Source organism: Coturnix japonica, unplaced genomic scaffold (assembly GCF_054131305.1).
Source record: "Coturnix japonica strain WE unplaced genomic scaffold, WE-NBRP24 Scf088, whole genome shotgun sequence".
In the NCBI taxonomy this organism is placed as follows: Eukaryota; Metazoa; Chordata; class Aves; order Galliformes; family Phasianidae; genus Coturnix; species Coturnix japonica.
In genome coordinates this window covers 205,052-220,759 of record NW_028188991.1, presented here as the reverse complement: position 1 = coordinate 220,759, position 15,708 = coordinate 205,052, and the positions used below count along the sequence as shown (strand labels likewise).

Genomic DNA, 15,708 nt, shown 5'->3' with positions numbered 1-15,708 from the left:
ATGGGGATGGGAATAGGGATGGAGATGGGATGGGGATGGGAACACGGACAGGCTGCGTGGGGACAGGAACACGCGTGGTGCTGGGCTCCGAGCCCGGCTGTGGTACCGGAGCCGAGGCCACGAGCATCCAGCAATGCCAGCCCAGCCCGATGCCTTTCAGTCCTTTAATGGCTGCGCCGGGCACGGAGCCGCGGGCTGCGCTCTGCGGTGGGACCGGCCCACGACACACTGAGATGGGGACAAAGGTGCGCGGGGGGGCACAGCTGCTCTGCCCCCTTAGGGCTCTTTCTTGGGGTCCCGTCGGGCTCAGGATGCAGCGACCCCCGAGCGGTTCCCGGTGGGGACGGACGGGCCGACGCCGCTCAGCTGCGCCGTCGCTTCGCGCTGCTTATGGCAGATCACGGCCACGCTCCGGGACAACGGGCGGCAACGCGGCTGGGTTGTCACCGAGCTGCGCCGGCGGCCACGAGCCCCGGGACGAGCTCAGATGGCCACGCAGCACGGGCGCTTCTCCTGCGCTGCGGCCGCGCCGTCTGTGTTCTCACTGCCCAGTGACACCGTGCTGCTCTGGCTGCTCCTCTGCTTCTGCTGCTGCACTTTGCTGGAGATCTCTGCGGAAACACAAAGCAGTGACTGCGGGGGGCACCCACGGCTGGGGGTCCCCTTCCCCTCCACGCAGAGGGACGACGTGGGGATGGAGGCCGCTCTGCGGGGGGACGCGGTTCTCCCTCCCAGAACTGAGGCGGGGGGACGGGGAGAGCCCTGCAACTTCCCTCCTTCCCTCGGCTTCTCTCTGGCCCCGAGGGGATCAAGGCTGGCAGCTCGTGGGGATGGTACAGAACAGCACAGCATAGCACTGTACAGCACAGCATGGCATAGCACGGCACAGCATGGCACTGTACAGCACAGCACGGCACAGCACGGCACAGCATGGCACTGTACAGCACAGCATGGCACAGCACAGCTTGGCACAGCACGGGCACAGCTCAGCACAGCACGGCACAGCACGGCACTGTACAGCACAGAATGGCATAGCTCAGCACAGCACGGCTCAGCACAACACGGCTCAGCACAGCACTCCCTGCGGTGCCCCTGCCCTACACATCCATTCCTGGGGAGATGCTCCCGGCTGAGCATTGCCCCTCTCTGCCCCACGTCCCTGCGGGTTGCTCTGCAGCGAGCTGGACACACTGAGTCAGGAGCATCCGGACGGGGACCATGGATTACAGGGGATGAAGGCACCTGTGGGGCCGCCTGAGGCCCCAGCAATGAAACCAGAGTGGAACGCCCAGCACAAAGCGCCGGAAACCCAACCAGCCAGAAAGACAACAGCGAAACTCAGGTGGGGCAGGGCGGGGGAGAGGCGTGGAGCATCCCCTGCCCCACAGCCCAGCGAGGACCCACAGCCAGCACCCACCCTTCAGGACGGTCTCAAACGCCTGCTCGACGTTGGTGGAGTCCAGCGCCGACGTCTCAATGAAGAGCAGCCCATTGTTCTCTGCAAGGACAGCAGACCCCAGGACCCTGCAGACCCCGCTGGGCTCCCACCAGGGTCCCCACGTCGGGGTGGCACAATGCTGTACCTGCAAACATCTTGGCCTCCTCTGTGGGCACCTCCCGTGCCTGCACCAGGTCGCTCTTGTTGCCCACCAGCATGACCACGATGCTGGCCTCGGCGTGGTCATAGAGCTCCTTCAGCCAGCGCTCCACCACGTCGTACGTCTGGTGCTTGGTGATGTCAAAGACGACCAGAGCACCCACAGCCCCACGGTAGTACCTGGGGGAGCAGCCTGTCGTCGCCCCGTGCTCCAGGCAGCCCTGGAGCATCCCCACAGGGATGTGAGCACAGGGCATCCATCCATGGGGCACGCAATGGGACATCCATCCATCCATAGGGCATTCATCCATCCATAGGGCATTCATCCATCCATAGGGCACCCATCTATCCAGGGACACCCTTGGGTGCCATCCATCCTTACGCAGAGGTGATGGCTCGGTACCGCTCCAGCCCAGCCGTGTCCCAGATCTGTGCCTTCACCACGGCGTCTCCCACCAGGACGGTGCGGGTGGAGAACTCCACGCCGATGGTGGTGCGGCTGTCGTGGTTGAACTCATTGCGGGTGAAGCGGGACAGCAGGTTGGTTTTGCCCACGCCGGACTCCCCAATCAGAACCACTGAGGGGGGCAGAGGGATCCCATTGGACTTCAGATCAGCTTAGATAACCCTTCATAGCCTCAACCAGACCCAATGGCATCCCACCGCTGTGGCACTGCAGCACTGGGATGTCCCCAGTGCCATGGGGTGCATGGACACCCCTGCGAGCCTTACAGAAAAGGAAGAAAAAGGAGGAGGACCCTCTGCAGTGTTGGCTGCAGGCACAGCCCCGGCCCTGTCCTGCTTTGGGAACCCACAGCCTGGGGAGGGCACTGTGCAGCCAGGGCCCCCCCGTCGTCCCATCCCGTCCTTCTGGGCCCCCCTCACCTTTAAAAACAAAGTTGTAGTCGTCCTCAGTGCTGCTCATATCTCCCGGCTGCCGCCCGGTTTCCTCCTTCCCTCCGCAGAGCTCAGAGCGGGGCGGGCTGCAGGGGGTGGTGAGGGGGGCAAAGTCTCCTCTGTGTCGGGGTGTGAGGGGGGTCCCAGCAGTGAGGGGGGTCCCAGGAGGGAGCGCGGTCGGGGAGTGAAGGCGACGCGGGCGGCGCAGGGAGGCCCAGGGCGGCTGAGTGCAGGCTGGGAGCGGCAGCGCAGGTTGGGCAGGTAATGTCACCCCTGGAACCGTCACGGGGCACCTGGAGGAGGAGCCGGGCCCGGTCCTGGCTGCCAAGGCCACGCGGCGCGGGGCAGCCTGGGGCACTGGGGCCCTGGGCTCAGCGTGGAGCTGGCCGGGCACCAACGGCCGCCTGCACCTCTGCTGCCAGCACAGAGAGAGATGGGAACGTGGGGGAAGCTGCCCCAGCAGGGACAGCCCAGCGCTCCCAGCTGCACCACAGACCCCTGGCTGGGTGCACGGCTGACCCCATCCCACCCTTCCACCCTGCACTGATCTGACAGACACTCGGGACACGAGCACCAGACGTGGTTTTATTTCCCCTCCCCTGCTGCCCAGCAGCACAGCCGGGCTCACAACACGGTTCCCCCCGTGCAGGCGCTGCTCTCAGCCGTGGCAGCGCGGTTCCATGCTCAGGATGCAGCTCAGACGCAGCTCAGGATGCGGCCACCTGCGTCAGCGGCTCCTCCAGGTATTGCACCAGCGCCTGTGCCTGGGGCAGGGATGGTGGTGAGGGGCGCTGAGCACACGGGGCCGCAGCCCCCAGCGCCCACATTCCGTGGGCAAACCCCCGTCCCACCCCAGCACCAATTTGGGACCCACGCAGACAGTTCTCATTTTGATTGCAATTCCTCCCCCATCTCTCCCATCCTCTTCCTCCCGGCTTTAACCCCGTGGCTCTTTCACACCTCACCGTAATGCAGCCCCCCCACCCCCCACCCCCTCACCCCCCACCCCCTCACCCCCACCCCCTCACCTTGGCTTTCAGCATCCCAAATCCCACCGTCTCCTTGGCGTACATGCACAGCAGGAGGTTCGCCACGCGGGTGATGGCCACGCGCCCCTCCTGCCGGAGAGAACCGGGGTCACATGGAGATTCAGGGGGTCACAGCGGGATTTATGGGGTCCCAGTGGGATTTATGGGGTCACATTGAGATTTATGGGGTCACACTGGGATTTCTGGGGTCACACTGAGATTTATGGGGTCACATTGAGATTTATGGGGTCACATTGAGATTTATGGGGTCACACGGACCCCTTGGGCTCCCACACAGAAGCAGCTGCTGAACACCTCGGACCCCACTGTGGGTGCTGCTGTGGGTCCCGCACACCGGGGGTCCCGCATGGATCCCGTGGGGTCCCGCGGCCGTTCCGTACCATGCAGTCCATGAGGATGAAGCGCAGGTTGTCCTCGTTGAACGCGTGGTGCCCGTTCTTGTCGTAGGCCACCCAGATGTTGCTGGCGATGGCCGCGGTCACGCGGGCGTCCGTGTCTCCGTATCCCGAGTAGGCCAAGAGCGAGCCCTCATTGTTCAGCAGCCTGCAACGGAGCGGGGAACGGTCAGCTCCGGGCCGAGCCCCGCCGTGACCGTACGGTCACATCACACCGCAATGACCGTACGGTCACATCACACCGCCATGTCCGTACGGTCACATCACACCGCAATGACGGTACGGTCACATCACACCGCAATGACCGTACGGTCGCACCGCCCCCGGCCCCGTCCCCGCTCACAACGTGCTCTGGACGCCGCCGGTGTTGGCCTGGCTCAGCACCTGCGTCAGCGCTTTGGGCCGCAGCATGGCAGGCAGCGCGGGGCGCGGGGCCCGTTCCCGGTGTAGGCCGCGCCCGTTCGGTGTTTGCTGCCGTTCGGTTCCGTTCGGGGCGGTTCCGCGCTCCGTTCCGGTTCCGGTTCCGTCGCCTCTCGGTCCTCCCCGCCGCCAGGGGGCGCTGTGCTGCGGCGCGGGCCGTGGCGGCGCTCTGTCCCGGCCTTTCTCTGTCGGCCAGGGCTGGCGGGGCGGGCGGCGAAGATGGCGGAGCCGAGTGGCGGCGGCGGGCCGGGCCCCGGCGGGTCGGAGCTGGGAGGTCCCGGCGGGGCGCTCATCCGCGTCACGGTGAAGACCCCCAAGGACAAGGAGGAGATCGTCATCGCCGACGGCGCCTCCGTGCGCGAGGTGGGGACGGGACGGAGGACGGGGCCTAGGCCTGAGCGCTGCGAGGGGCCGCGGGAGACACGGGCCGGGACCGAGGGGTGGGAGCCGGGAGGGGGCGGGGGGGGTTGGGCCGAGAATCGGAGGGAGGAACCTCGGGGGTGTGAGGAACCGGGGGGGGGGGGGAAGGTGTGAGGGGGCGGGGAGCGGAGCTGGGGCCTGGAGCGGAGCTGGGGCCTCCCCGGCCATGGGGGGCGTGGGGCCGGGGTTGGGCTGCAGCGGAGTGACGGCGTGTGTTGTGTGGGAGCCGAGGGGCTGGAACCCGACGGGGGGCGAGAACGGGGCGTTGTCGGGGCGGTGCGGGAGGGGGGGGCGGGATGTGCCGGTGGGAACGGGAAGGGGGGGCCGGGAGGGGTCTGCGGGCTGGGGGGGGTGAGGGGCACGGCCCTGGGGCTGTGCTGCTGGTAGTGGGGGTGTTGTGGGACAGCGGGGAGGCGCTGCGTGGGGCGGCTGGGCCTGGAGGGATCAGGGATCTCCCTTAGGGCCGGGAGATGCCTCAGGTCAGGGCACATGGGGGCGCGGCTCCGGGGCTGGCGGGAGGCGCTGGAAGAGCAGCGGGAGCTGCAGCTTGGGGAGCTGAGAGGCAGCGGGTGGGTGCTGTGATGGGACGCGGCCCTGGGGCTGAGCTGCGGGGAGCTGTGGGGCAGTGGGTGTGTGCGGTGGGGCTGAGGCCAGAGGCTGCTCTGTCCGTCCTTCTCAGTCCTTTCATTTCTGCCTTTGGGGCAGAGGGAGAGTGAAGCAGAGGGAAGGGGACGTCAGACGTGTGTGGGTTTGCTGTGAGCAGGGAGCTCCACAGGGGCACTGTGTGTTTGCAGGGCAGCAGAGGGTTCACAAGAAGCGTTGTGCAGGTGGCAGTGCCCGCCGGGGCAGAGTGGTGTCAGCGCTGTGGATCTTGGCTGTGTGTGTGTTTCGCTGTGTACTTTGATGTGGGCTTCAGGGCACGAGGTTGCAGCGTGTGCTGGGAGCTGGGCAGGAGCTGTGTGCTGTGCGTGGCCCTGCTGCTTCCCAGCCCTGTGCTGTCAGCGTGCAGAGCAGAGGGTGAAGCTTCACGCCCTGGGTCACTTCAGTGCCAGGGGTCTGTCCTCCCAGGCCCAGTTTTTCGGGAGTTCTGGACCATGGCTGCGAGCTGCCCCAGGGAAGCTGTGATCTTCTGCTCCCAGCCTTTCCATGTGGATTTCCTGAAGTCTGTGGCTTCCAAATGCAAAGGTTTCTATTCTCACCTATTGACTCGGGGACGCCCCAGCTGAGCTGGCGGTGACAATGTTATTGGCAGGTGCTGGTCCCTCCCCATCGCACAGCAGAGATGTTGGCAGTGGGTGCTGTGGATAGTCACAGGAATAGAAGACCTAGTTTACATCCATTGGCTGATAAAGGACTGTGCCCTTTTCCGCACAGCTCTGTCCTGTATTAAGTCAGAGCTGGGCTTTCCTTGGGAAATGATAAGATGAGCGGAGGCAAATAAAGCTCAGTCATTCTGAAGATAAATGGTGGGTTTGGATCAGGCCTCAGGGGCTCGTTGGTTTTGAAGCCTTCAGCTCATCTCCAGGTGACTGTTGTGAACTTTACTCCCCACGTTCTGAAGCAGCTCAGTTGCTCAGCTTCGCTTTTTCCCCTCGTGTGCTCTCAGCAGCTGGTGCTGCATTGCTGCTATTGCAGGCAGCAATACCTCTGTTCTGTCGGGGTGCTGAAGCTCTGTTGGTTCCTTTCGCCGTTTGTGCAGTGAATGTTGGGTATCTGGAGCGTTACCTTCAGTTTCCTTCCTTTGCTCTTCTGCCTGAAAAGCGCCGGGTTTGTTTTTCAGTTCAAAGAAGAGATTTCCAGGCGGTTCAAAGCCAAACAGGATCAGCTGGTTCTGATCTTCGCTGGGAAGATCCTGAAGGACGGAGACACTCTGAATCAACACGGGATCAAAGACGGGCTGACCGTGCATTTGGTCATTAAGACTCCACAGAAGTAAGGAAGTGTTCCATCATGGGGGTCTGGGGGTGAGCGGGTGGTGGTGAGGCACGAGGGCTCTCCTTGCCACAGCTCTGCCCTACAGCTCTGGCTTTATCGTACAGCTCTGGCTTTATCGTACAGCTCTGGCTTTATCACTTGGCCCATCATTTCCCTGGGCTGTGCACCTGTGTGAACCTGCGGGGGGGTAAAAGCATCCTTAATGCAATTAGCGTGCGTGGCTTTGTGTGTGCAGAGCCTTTACAACTGGCAGTCTGGGAAGAAGCCATTGGAACACGGTTGTGTCCTCCATCTGATAACGATGACTCACTGTTAGCAGAAATTACCTTCCCAGCTAATAGTAATGTGAAAGCAATACCCAGGGTTTATTTCACCTCCTGCTGTCTACCCTCACCCTGCAAACTGCGGTACCATCTCCGAAGGTAAGGAGAGCACTGTCCTGGCTTTTCATTTTATTCTCTACCTGCCGCAGAGAAGTGCTGACTGAAGGCATTACGGCCCCTTCCTTTGCTGAGAGAAACCAACTGCTCGTTCTCCTGCTTCCTTCCTTTTTTGGTTAAGTTTCCTATCTGCTTTGTCCCCCACTCCCACTCAGGGGTTTTCAGCGTCACTCAGATAGGTCTGGAAAACACACAGCCAGTAAATAGTAGAGGTGAACTCGTGCCTTGTGTTCTCTGTCTGTACAGTAAGACAGGGACTTATTTGCCCCAGTGAGTGCCATAGTAACACAGCGCACAGGAGAAGCTGCAGCCAGGCCAACTGCTGTTTACCCCTTGCAATAGCCCTGCTGTAACCTCCTGTGGTTTCTGTGGGAGCTGCGGGAGGATTTTCCTGTTTGGAGCAAACTCATTGCTCAAGGATACGGCCGAGGTAAACAGTTTGGCGTGGTTCAGACCTGAGCTCATACAGCTCAGAGGGAGAGCAGTCGGGCAGCTTTGTGTGGGCTGGGGTGAAATGTGAGGGCTGTTGTGTGGCAGGGTGGGAAGCAGGTCCAGGCAGATGGAAGGCAGCTGGGAGCCACTGCTGTGCGTCTGTCCAGATGGGAATGGGAGCAGCCTGGAGGAGCTGCCTGCTGCAGGCTCAGAGGGAGGCCTGCACTGCCCTGTATTCCCCACAGAGAGCACTGCTCAACTCTCCCAAATCCCAGAAGTGTAACAGTTTGTTCTGTTTCTTTGTAGGGTCCAGGATCCAACATCTGCTGCTTCTGCCCCCAGTGCTGCTTCTGCCCCCTCCGCAACGTCCCCTTCTCCCGGTGCCCCATCTCAGCCTTCCACATCCAGCAGCGCTGCTCCAGATGCAGGGAGCGGCCGACGGAGCAGTGGGTCGGGGACTCTGGGGGGTCCTGGAGATGGAGGCCCCAACAGTGCTACGTCAATCCTTTGTAAGTGGGGACCACAGCAAAGTTGGAAGAAGTATTTCCTGGGTGTAGATAGAGGAGCTGGGTTTTCAGCCTTGTGATTGTTTCTCCTGCTCACCTGAGTCACTTTCCTCAGCGTGTCTTGATTTCCCTGTTCAGGATAACCCCAAACCCTTTGTGAGGGGATGTCCCCCATGAGAGCTGCCTGCTGTGGGATCAGGGCACCCCCAGATCAGTGTGGGTGTGATTCAGCCCACACCCCCCCCTCCTTCTGCCGCTGCCATCAGTTCCTGACCCACAGCTCTCTTTTCCCCCTCCCCCTGTTCCCTCTGCAGCTGGTTTTGGTGGCATCACTGGGCTGGGCAACCTGGGCATGGGCTCAGCCAACTTCATGGAGCTCCAGCAGCAGATGCAGCGACAGCTGATGTCCAACCCAGAGATGCTCTCTCAGATCATGGAGAACCCCTTGGTGCAGAACATGATGTCGAACCCCGATCTCATGCGGCAGATGATCATGGCCAACCCGCAGATGCAGCAGCTGATGGAGCGAAATCCGGAGATCAGCCACATGCTGAACAACCCGGAGCTGATGAGGCAGGTGGGTCAGTGCACCGGGACCGATCCGAGCGCGTCCCACAGCTTTGAGGTGGAGCAGCTTCAGAGTTGGCTCTCAGCAGGGAGCGTGGGACTGCCAGAATGGTGAATTCAGGGATCTCTTCCTTCCCACTGTGAACCCCTCACAGACAGATGGTGGTCTTGAGTGAAGTAAACAATGATTACTCAGCCCGTGTGCATGTGGCTCTTACCTCCCTGTCAGAGCTGCTGAATCTATCGTGTGTTGGGCAAAAAAGGATTCTCTGTTTGTGTTTCTGTGTGGCTGCTGAAGGAGCCCTGTTTCCATGCACTTCCCATTATCTTTTCTTTATTTCAGCCATGTTGGCTCTACATGAAATTGCAGAGTTGTGGGGCTAAATTGTGAATGTTCCACATTTATGCAGCTCAAAGGATGCCTGGATGCTCCTTGAGCAGGAGGGAGCTGTCAGGAGCCTGGAGCTGGCGGACTGCTCGCTTTTCCTCCAGCAGGAAGGATCCCAGCTATTCCATCTTAGGTTTCTGAATGCAGTCCACCTACTTTGAGTGGGAACATGTGGCTGCGAGATGTTTGGATGTTCCAAAACTGCTTAGAAATGAGACAATCCCATGCAGCTGAATTGGGGTTATAAAGGCAGAGAGCTGAGCGAGGTGGGAGGAGCAAGCATCCCAGGGCTCTCTTTGCTTGGATAAATGATCTCTCTGCTCCCTGGCTGTGAAATGGGTTTAATTATACTCTTCCTTCTGGGAGCTGAGTTAACTCTTTCAGTGCTTGGCTGGCAGCTCCATGTTGTGTTGCTGGGCTGCTCACAAACCTCTGGGTGCACTTTGCTCTCCTGCGGTGCACGGGGGCCCAACTGTTCCACGTTCTCTCCCTGGCAGACAATGGAGTTGGCTCGTAACCCCGCCATGATGCAGGAGATGATGCGGAACCAGGACCGTGCTTTGAGCAACCTCGAGAGCATTCCAGGAGGGTACAACGCCCTGCGCCGCATGTACACGGACATCCAGGAGCCCATGTTCAGCGCTGCCAGGGAGCAGGTACGGAGCGAATCCCAGCTCACACAGCGATGGGACGAGTCCGGCTCTCCCCATTCAGGCTGACTAATTAGGCTGTTTCTTCTTTCTCTCTTCTCTAGTTTGGCAACAACCCCTTCTCTTCCTTGACGGGGAACTCCGAGAGCTCCAGCTCTCAGCCTTTGCGGACAGAGAACAGAGAGCCGTTACCAAACCCCTGGAGCCCCAGCCCCCCTGCTTCCCAGAGCCAGGCGCCCAGCAGCGAAGGGAGCACTGGCTCAGGAAGCACCCAGAGCACACCGACCGTGTCCAACCCCTTTGGGCTGAATGCTGCTAGCTTTGGGGCAGGTATGTAACAAGAGGGGGACCAGGGGGTGCGCAGGTGGCAGAGATCAGCCAGGTGTGTGGGGGTTGCTGCAGAATGGGGCTGCTCTGCAGACAAATGTTACTGTAACCAGACCAGAATTGGGTTATTTCTTGTGTGCCTGTGGAGGAGCACTTTGGGGGCTCCACTGTTTGTGCAGCCCTTGAGAGCAAAGGAGAGAAGGGACCGTGTTCCCTGTTGGCCCATGGGTGAAGTAAAGGTGTTGTTGCACTCCAGGCACTGTGGTGCTGCTCTACGTTGCATTGTAAGGAGTTTTCCTTTGTTTTCTCTTTCCTTTACCCTTGCAGGCATGTTTAACAGCCCAGAGATGCAAGGTCTCCTGCAGCAGATTTCAGAGAATCCTCAGCTGATGCAGAACATGATCTCTGCCCCTTATATGCGGAGCATGATGCAGACCCTTGCCCAGAACCCAGACTTTGCAGCACAGGTAAAAGTCAGGGACACAAAGCGGTGTGTTCTTTGTGGCTTAGTTACGTAGTGTGTAACAGCCATGAGCAGCAATGCTCTGACCCTCCCTACATGTGCTGTCTCTTCCTAGATCATGGTAAATGTTCCTCTCTTTGCTGGGAATCCACAGCTTCAAGAGCAGCTCCGCCTTCAGCTCCCAGTCTTCCTGCAGCAGGTAACAGCCCCTGTCTGGCCCTGTGGGCTCGGGTGGGTTGCGCTGTGACAGCAAGGGGTTGGTACAGGGGAAAGAGTGGGAGAGCTTGTTTGGACAAGGCAATGTAAATGAGATAATGTAAATTACCTCAAGGCTGACTTGAAATGAGATGAGTTCAGCTGCATGAAACCCCTGTGTGGACGCTCTCTCCCAGTAATGAGTTTACAAAAATTAGACTGGCTAATTGTGCTTGAGCAGCTGCTTCACTCAAGTGGATGAAAACGGCTTTAATTCTGGAGGCACGTGTGCCCCGTCCTAATCTGATTCTCCTACTTTATGTAGGAAATCTGATCTCTTGGAGTGTGTCTGCGCAGATGAGCCCGGTGGTGCAGGGACAGGAAGGAGAGCCCAGACCCGTGGGTTGGCTGTGGCTGTTCAGACTGATGGCTGTTCAGACTGCCAGCTGGTGGAGCACTGCCTGCACGAGCTCTCACTGTTCACCACCGCTGTGTCTCTCCTTCCTTCCCAGATGCAGAACCCAGACTCCCTGTCCATTCTCACCAACCCCCGCGCCATGCAGGCGCTCCTCCAGATCCAGCAGGGACTCCAGACGCTGCAAACGGAGGCCCCAGGACTCGTGCCAAGGTAAGGAGTGTTCCTCAGGGCAGGATGCTGCGAGCAGAGCTGGCGTGCCTGGTGGCAGCCTGGCTGCCCACTCACCAACCAGATCTGCTCGGGGGATGCTGTGTGTGTCTGCAGGGCTCTGTGGGCTCCAGCTGATGGGCACTTTGTTTGTTTGCACTTCATGCGGGAAGTCCTTGACCTTTTCCTTTGGGGATAAAGATTTGGGAACCATTTAGTCCCTCCTCTGCCTTTTGTTTGGGGTGTTTAAGTGTCGGGTGAACTCAGTTTTACCTCTAGGGATGTGCACCGTGGGGCTGGGTGGGTAAGTTAGGGCACATTGTGCTGCTGGGTGCTCTTGACCCTCTGCTCTCTGTCAGTGTGGGTCACGTTCAGGCTCTGCAGATTTCTCAGGCTGTGCCTGTATTAGGATGGCTTGCTCCCAGTTTTGCTGTGGGTGGGATGTGAGCGCAGCCAGTCATGGAGCATGGCCAGCCTGGCCGAGCCTGCTGGCTCCCTGTGCCACCTCGCTCTCACAAGACAGGCAGGGGACAGCCAGAAGTGCCGGCTCTGAGCAAACCCTGCCTTCCTCTGCAGCCTCGGCTCCTTTGGCATGCCTCGAATGCCCCCGTCCTCCACAGGAGGAAGCACAATCCCGGAGAACCCCGTTCCCTCCGCTTCGACGCCGGCCAGTGCCTCTCCAGCCGGGGGTGGTAACCCCCAACAGCAGCTCATGCAGCAGATGATCCAGCTGCTGGCTGGAGGAAGCTCTCAAGTATGTAATCATGGAGTCATAGAATGCCTTAAGTTGGAAGGGACCTCAAAGATCATTCACTTCCAATGCCCATATTGTGGGCTTACTGCACACTCCAGCCCAGGGCCCGTCTGCAGCCTCAGGCACCTCCAGGGATGGGGCACCCACAGCTCTGGGCAGCGCTACCACAGCCCCAGTGCCCTCTGAGTAAAGAATTTCCACCTAAAATCTAATTGAAATCTCCCCTCCTTTATTTGAAAGCCGTTCCTTGTCCCATCACCAGATGCGCACACAAAGATCACTCTCCCTCCAATGTATGAGCTCCCCCCAAGTCCTGGATGCCCATTTACCTGCTGCTGGGCTTCTTGGGCACCTCTCTGGGGTGATCTTGGGGTTGTTTCTGGCCGTGGTTCTGCAGCTTCCCTTGGCTCAACAATGTCAGTCCCCACTCCGCTGTTCTCCCAGCTGCGCTCTGTGCCGCTGAGGTCTTTGTCCTTTCCCTCTGCAGGCGCAGAGTCCTGAAGTGCGATTCCAACAGCAGCTGGAGCAGCTGAATGCCATGGGCTTCATTAACCGCGAGGCCAACCTGCAGGCTCTTATTGCCACGGGCGGGGACATCAACGCAGCTATTGAGAGACTGCTGGGCTCCCAGCCTTCCTAAGCCCCCATCACGCCGCCCCGCAGATGTCAGCACAGCATCCATTCACATGCGCAGGGGGATCTTTCAGGAAAGCCCGCCGTCATTTTCATATCTGACAGCTGTCATGTATTTAAAACAAAAAAAAGATACAGCTTAACCCCCGACCTTCCTACTAAGTTAAGATTTCATGTTGAAATGCTCTTTAACTGGCTTGTATGTGGATTCCAGTTCTCATCGTGGCCACAGAGACTTCAGATGTGTATTTTTTCCTCAATATTCCCTCTGTTCCAGACATTCTCTCTCTCTCTCTAGATGGTAGAGGCGATACTCCTAGTTATTTACCTGAATGATTGTGTTTTGAGTAGCTTGATTTTAACTGTACATGATTCCCTCCCTTCGCCCTCCTTTCAGGCAAATATTTAAAACTTGAGCCAACTTTGGTTTCCGGTTCTTTCTCCCGGCATCTTCTTGGGGATAATAGAGCGAAAGAAAAAACCGCAGCGACCTGGAAATCTCTCATGTCGTTTGTCTTAATGATTCCATGGGACGAATGGGGCCCTCGGCACGTGGGGGGCTGCCGTCTCCCACCGCGGGGATGGGCTGCATGCAAACCACGCCTCAACTGGGGTCTCGTGGCGCAGTTGGGATGGCGTCACGGAGCCCCGGCGGCCTTCAGGGCTGGGGTTTGTTGTGGAAGCTGAGCTGAAGGCAGCGCTGGGGCAGCAGCTCTTTGTGTTCGGTGCTTTTCTGCTCTGCGGGTTCAATATCTGTAAAAACAGGAGGGAAAGATCCGATCTCTCCACTGCAAAGTGTTTGTGCTGCCCAGCCCGGAGCCGCCCTCATTGCTCCCCCGTTGTGGTGCATTTGATGCTGCGTTCCGTGGAGGACCAACAGGGCCGCGCTTTCCCCAGGGCCTCCGGGGCCTCGAGATCTGCAGACCAGGTTTATCAACGAGAAAACAACAATAATAAATGCGCACAACCATCCGTCTCCCTGCGGCTCCTGTGTCGTCCTTGATTGAATTCTCCTCATTAACTCCTGATGAATGGGGCAGAGGGCGGCTGTTGGTGCAGGCCCCCCACCTCTCCATTCCTCCTTCCCTTTGCCACAGCGCTGCAATCCCACATTTAATCTAATTCTTCCCTTTTTTCAGTAGGGGGGGATGGGGCAGAGAGAGGGAAGAGATGGCAGCAGAGCTCCGTGCAGCTGCAGAACAAAGTGCGTGGGGTGGGGGGAGCAGCGCTGCAGTGCGGAGCTGGGGCTGCAGATGGGGCAGTGTGGGGCTGTCCCAGGCTGTGCTCCATGGGGCTCCAGGCTTCTGTTTGTTCCACCACCCCGTGTCCTTGCAGCACAGCGCCAACCCCACCAGCACTCGGTGCCTTCAGCCCGTGCTCTTCCTCACTCACCCTCTGATGAGCTCTCACTGATGTGCTCAATAGGTGAATGCCAATGATGAGTACTGTATATATATATATATAGGTGCTGAAATCACAACCTATCACAGAGCTGTAGGGGTTGGAAGGGACCTCCAGAGACTTCTTGTCAGGGGGTGCCCCTGAACCACGGGATCCTGGATTGCCCCTCCATGGCCGCGCACAGAACGACTGTTCAACAACAAATAAGTTAAAAAAGCACCAGTTTTATTGTGCTGCAATGACACAAATGGGGTCCAGAATGGGGGCAATGCCCCCACAGCACCATCCACAGCTCAGGGTGGGGAAGATGTCACTGTAGGGCTGGAAAAGCAAGAGTGGGGTGGAAGTTTGGGGTGATGGGGGTGATCTGGGGGTCCTTGTCTTAAGGGTTTTAGGGGTTCTTGAATAGATGAGGTGCTGGGGAGCTATTTTTGGGTGACCTTGGGGTATCTTGTGCATTCTGGGGGGGAAAGGGGGCCTGTCCTCAGGGTTTGAGGGCGCTTAGAGCTCCTACCTTCACTGTCTTCACCAACGTCGTCATTGAAGTAGAGGAGCACGGTGGGGATGAAGTCCTTGGGGTCGAGGCGGAGGCTGCGCAGCTCGGCGGTGCCGTCCGGGATCCCGTTCTGCTCCAGGGTGAGATGCGGCTGCAGCGGGACCCCGCCGTAACACACCGTGTATTTCCGCAGCTGCTCCCTCCAGCCCCGCGCCCGCTGCAGCGCGGCTCCCACCGGCTCCTCCCCGCACACCTGGGGGTCCCCGAGGAGGGAAGGGAAGAGACGGGGTCAGAGCGGCCGGTCCCCGGTTCCGAGCACGTCGCTGGGGGCGGCGGGACCCCACCGGGGAGCGGGGTCGGATGTGGGGGCGCCCCCCGCCCCACTGACCTCGATGACGCAGCTGTGGCCCGTCAGGGTGTTGAGGAGCCGCAGCAGCCGGGGGGCGGCGCTCAGGCGGCCGAGCTGCAGCCGGGGGTCCCGCCACCACTCGGCGTCCCACGGGGGGGCCCCGTCCGAGCGCGGCGTGTGGAGCTGGGAGCTGCCCGGGACCCCCAGCGGGAACCGGGACCCGCTCTGCCCGGTGCGGGGCTCCACGCGGGACAGCGGCTGCGGCGGGACGGACACGTTGAAGAGTGAGCACGTCAACGTGAAGTGAGAGGCACCGACCGGCAGCCCCGCCCCGCCCGGACGGTGACACCCCCCTCCTCACCGGGTCCCCCCCGCAGCCCCGTCCCGCTCTGACCCGCCCCCCGCCCCACTCACGTGTCCGGTGTCCGTGTCGAAGCAGTGACTCACGTCGGTACCGAGGGCGCCCAGCAGCGGGTTCAGGGCGGCGTCACCTGGGGGACAACGTCAGACCGGACCCGCACACCGGGACCCTCCGCCGGCCGCCCCCCCCCCTCGTACCGCGGCGCTCCCGCAGCAGCGGCCCCAGGTCGTAAACGCGGCCGAGGGCGCTGAGCCGGCCCGGCTCCTCCGCCACCTCCCGCACCGTCAGGTACCGGGCCCGCCGCTCCGCGCCGCCCGCCGTGTCCATGGCGACAAGGACGCCAAAATGGCGGCGACACGGGAAGCGCCTTCACAACCCGGAAGTGGAGGGAGAGGCGCCGCGCGGCAT

At 60.3% G+C, this 15,708-nt stretch overlaps 4 protein-coding genes across 10 annotated transcripts; 1 reads left to right on the top strand and 3 right to left on the bottom strand.

Moving 5' to 3' along the window:
- Positions 1-150: 150 nt before the first annotated feature.
- RAB25 (RAB25, member RAS oncogene family) lies at positions 151-3,054 on the bottom strand. The gene is made up of 5 exons (XM_032449224.2): positions 2,483-3,054; positions 1,980-2,175; positions 1,584-1,777; positions 1,418-1,498; positions 151-611 (listed from the first exon to the last, which is right to left on the bottom strand). Exons 1-5 carry the CDS (start codon positions 2,520-2,522, stop codon positions 484-486), a joined length of 639 nt encoding a protein of 212 aa, XP_032305115.2. The 5' UTR covers positions 2,523-3,054; the 3' UTR covers positions 151-483.
- A 5-nt stretch (positions 3,055-3,059) lies between these two features.
- On the bottom strand, positions 3,060-4,466 carry LAMTOR2 (late endosomal/lysosomal adaptor, MAPK and MTOR activator 2). 2 transcript variants are annotated; one of them, XM_015884280.3, is made up of 4 exons: positions 4,282-4,466; positions 3,924-4,086; positions 3,523-3,612; positions 3,060-3,258 (listed from the first exon to the last, which is right to left on the bottom strand). In XM_015884280.3, the coding sequence occupies exons 1-4, from the start codon at positions 4,347-4,349 to the stop codon at positions 3,202-3,204; spliced, it is 378 nt and encodes a 125-aa protein (XP_015739766.1). In that variant the 5' UTR covers positions 4,350-4,466; the 3' UTR covers positions 3,060-3,201. The 2 variants fall into 2 exon arrangements, with proteins under 2 accessions (XP_015739766.1, XP_085390710.1); XM_085534584.1 differs by having other exon boundaries at positions 4,285-4,466.
- Positions 4,467-4,552: 86 nt separating this feature from the next.
- On the top strand, positions 4,553-13,669 carry UBQLN4 (ubiquilin 4). Of its 2 annotated transcripts, XM_015884271.2 has the most exons (11): positions 4,553-4,721; positions 6,559-6,710; positions 7,892-8,094; positions 8,406-8,668; positions 9,544-9,702; positions 9,801-10,026; positions 10,351-10,490; positions 10,602-10,685; positions 11,194-11,309; positions 11,883-12,060; positions 12,548-13,669. In XM_015884271.2, the coding sequence occupies exons 1-11, from the start codon at positions 4,578-4,580 to the stop codon at positions 12,698-12,700; spliced, it is 1,818 nt and encodes a 605-aa protein (XP_015739757.1). In that variant the 5' UTR covers positions 4,553-4,577; the 3' UTR covers positions 12,701-13,669. The 2 variants fall into 2 exon arrangements, with proteins under 2 accessions (XP_015739757.1, XP_085390692.1); XM_085534566.1 differs by lacking the exon at positions 11,883-12,060.
- CYB5D1 (cytochrome b5 domain containing 1) lies at positions 12,271-15,696 on the bottom strand. 5 transcript variants are annotated; one of them, XM_015884275.3, is made up of 5 exons: positions 15,498-15,686; positions 15,354-15,430; positions 14,979-15,197; positions 14,609-14,843; positions 12,271-13,446 (listed from the first exon to the last, which is right to left on the bottom strand). In XM_015884275.3, exons 1-5 carry the CDS (start codon positions 15,625-15,627, stop codon positions 13,352-13,354), a joined length of 756 nt encoding a protein of 251 aa, XP_015739761.2. In that variant the 5' UTR covers positions 15,628-15,686; the 3' UTR covers positions 12,271-13,351. The 5 variants fall into 5 exon arrangements, with proteins under 5 accessions (XP_015739761.2, XP_085390718.1, XP_085390717.1 ...); XM_085534591.1 differs by lacking the exon at positions 12,271-13,446 and adding an exon at positions 14,088-14,283 and having other exon boundaries at positions 15,498-15,696; XM_015884276.3 differs by lacking the exon at positions 12,271-13,446 and adding an exon at positions 14,299-14,415 and having other exon boundaries at positions 15,498-15,684.
- Between the last annotated feature and the right edge of the window lie 12 nt (positions 15,697-15,708).

Excerpts from the sequence above, each read along its gene's own strand:
- RAB25 (XM_032449224.2), bottom strand. The coding sequence starts at position 2,522 with ATGAGCAGCACTGAGGACGACTACAACTTTGTTTTTAAAG. Across the intron at positions 1,778-1,979 it reads TACCGAGCCATCACCTCTGC|GTACTACCGTGGGGCTGTGG; the intron begins GTAAGGATGGAT and ends CTGCTCCCCCAG. Across the intron at positions 1,499-1,583 it reads GGAGGCCAAGATGTTTGCAG|AGAACAATGGGCTGCTCTTC; the intron begins GTACAGCATTGT and ends CTGTCCTTGCAG.
- CYB5D1 (XM_015884275.3), bottom strand. The coding sequence starts at position 15,627 with ATGGACACGGCGGGCGGCGCGGAGCGGCGGGCCCGGTACCTGACGGTG. Across the intron at positions 15,431-15,497 it reads GCTGCTGCGGGAGCGCCGCG|GTGACGCCGCCCTGAACCCG; the intron begins GTACGAGGGGGG and ends GTTGTCCCCCAG. Across the intron at positions 15,198-15,353 it reads TCGACACGGACACCGGACAC|CCGCTGTCCCGCGTGGAGCC; the intron begins GTGAGTGGGGCG and ends GTCCCGCCGCAG.
- UBQLN4 (XM_015884271.2), top strand. The coding sequence starts at position 4,578 with ATGGCGGAGCCGAGTGGCGGCGGCGGGCCGGGCCCCGGCGGGTCGGAG. Across the intron at positions 11,310-11,882 it reads GCCCCAGGACTCGTGCCAAG|CCTCGGCTCCTTTGGCATGC; the intron begins GTAAGGAGTGTT and ends CTTCCTCTGCAG. Across the intron at positions 12,061-12,547 it reads TGGCTGGAGGAAGCTCTCAA|GCGCAGAGTCCTGAAGTGCG; the intron begins GTATGTAATCAT and ends TTCCCTCTGCAG.
- LAMTOR2 (XM_015884280.3), bottom strand. The coding sequence starts at position 4,349 with ATGCTGCGGCCCAAAGCGCTGACGCAGGTGCTGAGCCAGGCCAACACC. Across the intron at positions 4,087-4,281 it reads GGCGGCGTCCAGAGCACGTT|GCTGCTGAACAATGAGGGCT; the intron begins GTGAGCGGGGAC and ends GCTCCGTTGCAG. Across the intron at positions 3,613-3,923 it reads TCATCCTCATGGACTGCATG|GAGGGGCGCGTGGCCATCAC; the intron begins GTACGGAACGGC and ends TCTCTCCGGCAG.